The following is a 5,283-nucleotide window of genomic DNA, read 5'->3' as shown; positions in this document are numbered from 1 at the left end:
TAATCAAGTAAACAGAGGTGAGGTGGCAAAGCATTTTGGATATGGATGTATTGTGCCATGTGAAAAGACCCCATTTTGGACATGCATTACATAGTGATGGTCCCCAGGGCATATTTGCAACAATGGTTTTAAAAAGGCATGATGCGCTCACCTTTGCAATTTTAGTTGAAACGATTCTAAGGCATATAGTTGGAAAGATTCATGCCACTGACGATGTCACCAACCTAGAAAGATGCAAGATGATCCGAATGTTGTCAGGTAACTCTGAGTCGGATCCGATTCTGTTCTGTATGAGTAGAGCAGCACTATCTATGTATCTGCCTTTCAGCTAGCCACTGTAAACAGGATTACTTTCTGATGAAAATCACCAGGGTATCAACAAGGGCGAATGGCTGTAAAAAGGAAGCAACGGAATATACAGTTAGGTAAAGGCACTACTGCCACAAGGACTCAAAACGATGCTACTCTGGGAGGAAGGGTAGCCTGGCGACACCGGTCTGTGTATAGTCCGTGCCATCGGAGTTGTCTGAATCTGTGAGCCCAGGTGCACTTGCTTGCTCCGAGGCGGTACCTTTTTCTCTATCCGCAAATTGTGGAAGGATTCTCAGGCAAACGTTTGGCTCCTGGCCTATGACTTCCCACTTGAGGTTGAAGCTTTCAACAATATTCACTTGGGAGGAGATGATGGTTGATGGTCTCGGAAGTAGCTGCATGCTCTCCCCTTTTGGAATAACTACTTGCTCAACTGCTAATCTTGCTTCCTGTTATCAAAGAAAGAAATTTGTATATTCAAGAAGGATGTATCCAGGACAGATGAATGTGATAATGATACCTCCAAAGCATCGGTTTCCTCTGATGATCTTGGTTCCTCCTTATCCTCATTATCTATCAGCTCGTCCATGTGATCATCAACAAGGACCCGAAGTGCCCTGGTTATTTGCACCAGGGTATTTGTCTATGAAGAAAAGTGAGTAAATATAGAAATGCTTTGCCACTTCAAAGAATAAAAGTGCGCTGAACAAAACAACGACATGTGCATACCTTAACAAAGAAAACTGGTATGTCTTGAGATTTTACGGCAGCCTGAATCTGGGAATTCTTCTTCAGCTTTGATTGTAAGGCAATCACTGCATCAGCTTCACTGATATTATACGTTAAAGTAATCATGTCCTCCAGCTCAAGTTGCCTGATAGCTTGCAAGGCAGTTTCCTCCGATATCTAGAATAGCCTATCCAATAAGTTACAAACTAAGTACTGAAATTTCTACCGAAGATTGGTAGACAAGGTATTAATAGCTAACGAAATTCAGCGAAGACCAATTATCACCGCTGCCCCAACAATGAGAGGAAGAGCCCAAAACAAGAGGGCTAGTTACAGAATTATATTTTGCAAAAGTGTGTATCAAACGGGGGAAGAAATGCATGCATGAACATTTTCCAAAACAAGAAACTCAGACCATATTTGATTTTATTCAAAGAATCATACTTTTGTACTGTATAAAGTACTTCTTTGGTATCATGGAGACTTAATTAGCAGCAAGCTCGACGTGATTCATGGTATATTCATATGTACCACACCATGCCTTAATTCCAAGCTCGATATTATACATCCAAAAACAATTAATAACCATACCACATATAGTGCAACCATGCAAAGCATCATTCTGGCAAGTGGCAAATAAACGAACTATTGAAGAATTTCTTACCCCATAAGCATATAAGTTAAAGCCTGCCTCAGATTCATTGGACAACTCCATATGTCCTTTTGCAGAATCAAGATGAAATGCAGAGTCCAAGCTTGTTCTGGCGTTACTTAGAGAATCAACCACAAATTGAGATGCAGTTTGGTAAGGACCAGGAGGAAATTGTTCCTTGTGCACAGAAACATCCTGCTGAACTGACATGTTTGAACCCAACTTACGAACTTCAACATTAGGCAGTCTGCCTGCAGCAATAAAACAAGTATAATTATATTGCTATCAAAGCTACATGTTTAATACGAGGAATTCATAGCATCAACATGATAATGAAGCTTATGAATAGCATAATCAGAAAGAACCTGCAAGCAGAGCATCTACTGTAGCTTCCAAACTGCGATGGATACGTAATTCAGTTTTGGACACGATCTCAACAGCATATGTGAATGTTGATGGGCCCTTGCGCTCCAGGACAGTTTTTTGGCCCCTTCTCCTGTTTGCTTCTTCATCGCCAAGGGTGACACTCTAGGAAAAACAATGGAGCAGCGTAATTCAAGTTATTGACAAGGATGTAAATTAGCTGCAGCAATCATAGAGAAATAAGTTGTGTTAAGAACCTTGTAGACAAGGTGTGTAATGGTGGTGATTAAGTTTTAATATAGCCTGCATTATATCTAAATAAAGGATGTCAATTAGCAAACATGCAAGAAATGAGAACAGGTAAATATCTTATTGCATTCGGCAAATAAAGCAGTACATATGTTATAGCAATTAGTTACTGGGTAGCATTAAACCAGTAACACTGGCCGTTTCCAATCTGCAAAGTCTTCCATTGGAAAGCAAATCAGCAAAGTTTAGCGACAACTATGATTTGAAAGGTTGCAGCCTACCGAGCCTGCTTGGAAACAGTGCAAGGAGAAGTTGCTAGTTGTTGTAAGAATACAATTTTAAGTAGATAATAGCCTCTGGCAACTAATTGGTACAGCCCAAGGGTTGCAACTATAACCACGTGTTTTCAGATTTTTGTTACCTCTTCCATACTTTCAAACTCAGTTGCTACTTCTTCAGACAACCATTGTGAACAAGCAACCAGTAATATTTGGATTGATATTACAATCTTGCCATGCTGAGTTCAGTATGTTATTTAATATGTTCAAATTTCTAGTTACATGGACAGAAAAAACACATGCTGCAGTGTATTTACTAGAAATCTCTAGAAAACGACAAATGATGGAGCCAGTTCTAGGTGATAAGGTCATTGAGATGAACTACATCACTGTGCACCACTACAAATAGTACAGTTCATCATGCTGCAGTGTGAAAGACATATTTGCATATACATGGAATTAATTCCAGCACATGATTACCTGTATCCCTCCCACAAGCATATCTAGTGATGGATTCATTGTCAGGTTCTCTATTGTTATACCATGGGCGGAGGCGACAAGTTGTATACCCCGCTGTGCAATGGTGCTGGCAGCCATAGCCTCTAGCTTAGTTCCAATTTCATCAATGACGATTGCCTGAGGCATATGATTTTCCACAGCTTCTATCAACACCTGATTGGAATTAAAGAAACAGAATTAACATACATAGTAAGATGTGTGCTATTAAAATAAAGGCCATAAGTGTTCAAATACATGTACAGAATCGTCTGACACACTTGGTAAGAACAACTGTTTACAGTATGCATGGCAATCCCTGGTATTAGGCTTCTGACTAGTACAATACAAACATAAACATTTGCGCAAACTTCACACAGCAGTAGGGTATACTGAAGAGAACAGACCTTATGTTGCATTTCTTGGTTAGGCACTTGCAACCTACGGGCGTTACCAATTCCTGGGTGAGGAATATCACCATCTCCACCTATCTCGTTAGATGTATCAACAATCATCACCCGCTTCTCATAGTCATCTGCTAGCATACGGGCAATTTCTCTGCAAGATGAAGCAATAAGTTGATGCTAAAATTGACACGTAAACTCTCCTGATTATAGTTGTTACACTACACACGTATCCACCACAAGTAGTCTGGGACAGAGTATAGAGGTTCATTTATCCAAGGCTACCTTATGACGGTTGTCTTCCCAACCCCTGGTGGGCCGATGAGCAGCAACGAGCCACCATCCTTCACCAAATCCTGAAGCAAATTAGCACTTCCTGCCACAGCCCTCCCGACGCGGCAAGTCAGCCCCACAATGTCTCCCTTCCTGTTCCTAATCGCGCTAATCCGGTGCAGCGTCCGGCTAATTCCAGCACGATTGTCCCCTCCAAAGTCCCCAACCTACCAAAAGCAGATTAGATAAGCTAAATTGGGCTCCCTGCGTCTCATAATGCAGCTGCAGCAGAGTATCATCATAATGCAGCTGCAGCAGAGTATCACGGTGTACAGATAGATATCGACCTTCGCGGTGGCTTGATCGAGGTCTTCAAAGGAGATGGGGCGGTCGGAGAGGAGGAAGTCGCCGGAGGGGAAGCGGGCGAGCGGAGGGCGGCCGAGGTCCATGACCACTTCCACCAGCGCGGGGCGCTCCGGGTGGTCCTCAACCCGCCGCCGAAGCTCCCCCGGGAGCAGCTCCAGGAGCCTTCCCAGCTCATCTTCGAACCCCTCCGGTACGGCGGCCTCGCCCTGCGTGGCGCGCAGGGGAGTGCGGCATCGGCTGCCGCGGCGGAGGGAGAGAGGACGAACGGTGGCTGGGACGGATGTCGTAGAGGAGAATCGGCGAGAGGAGGGGAGACGGGAAGGGTGGAGCGCGAGCAGGGACAGCCGGAGGCGGAGGTGCACCAGCGGCGGCGGCGGCGGCGGCATCGCGGCGGCCGCGAGCACGAGTGGAGGGAAAGAGTTTCGGATGGGTGAGCGCCAGTGTCGTGTCGTTCGTGTGTAACCGTCACGCTTCGTTGGACCATCGGATTCGACAGCCGCTGGATTGAGTGATTAGACGGTTAGGATTATATGGCTGTCATTAATCAAATATCTTCACAATTTTATTACTGCATTACTTTTTTCTAGATCAAATTTAAGAAAAACTTATAATATGTGTAGTCTGATCCATCGGTAGAGAAATGCAAAAGGCCGACCGGGCTAGGGTCTAAAAAGTCTACCACTATATAACCGGATTTTCTTTTGTTTAGTAATAGTGTAACAAAAATATCGATTGGCGAGTTTGATACGCTTTAAGAGCATGTACAATAGTCCAGACACCTACGGTCGGCGATACTTCTTCATGTTTTTTTTAGATAAGAAGCACTAAGTATCCGACTTTAAATTAATAAAGCTCTTAGGTTCGACAAGCAACGAGTTTACACAAGCTGCGGCATACAGCTTCGCCAAAGAAAAACATGTTGCGGCATATAGCTTCGCCAACTAAAGCCAAACTACAAGTGGCGTCCTTTCCCATGGGTCGAGTCACGATGGAATAGCTTTAGTTCCTCTTTACGTCGCTCTTGGTACGGAGGCGTCGTGGAGGAGCTTGAGTTGGGTTGCCAACGTTCTTAGCCCCGACCTCTCTAGCGGCTTGGCAAGAGAAGTCCACAGTTGGCACTTTATCTTTTGCTCGCTGCATGGCCTTCTCCAAGATCGGAACC

The 5,283-nt window shown here is 44.1% G+C and overlaps 1 protein-coding gene across 1 annotated transcript; it reads right to left on the bottom strand.

The window, feature by feature from the left end:
* Positions 1-251: 251 nt before the first annotated feature.
* Positions 252-4,561, bottom strand: LOC127311221 (protein SEEDLING PLASTID DEVELOPMENT 1). The gene is made up of 9 exons (XM_051341597.2): positions 4,103-4,561; positions 3,768-3,982; positions 3,486-3,636; positions 3,064-3,255; positions 2,059-2,221; positions 1,706-1,944; positions 1,042-1,218; positions 833-955; positions 252-761 (listed from the first exon to the last, which is right to left on the bottom strand). The coding sequence occupies exons 1-9, from the start codon at positions 4,505-4,507 to the stop codon at positions 462-464; spliced, it is 1,965 nt and encodes a 654-aa protein (XP_051197557.1). The 5' UTR covers positions 4,508-4,561; the 3' UTR covers positions 252-461.
* Positions 4,562-5,283: the final 722 nt, after the last annotated feature.

This window comes from Lolium perenne, chromosome 7 (assembly GCF_019359855.2).
Source record: "Lolium perenne isolate Kyuss_39 chromosome 7, Kyuss_2.0, whole genome shotgun sequence".
Classification (NCBI taxonomy): Eukaryota; Viridiplantae; Streptophyta; class Magnoliopsida; order Poales; family Poaceae; genus Lolium; species Lolium perenne.
This window is presented reverse-complemented; position numbering and strand designations above follow the sequence as displayed.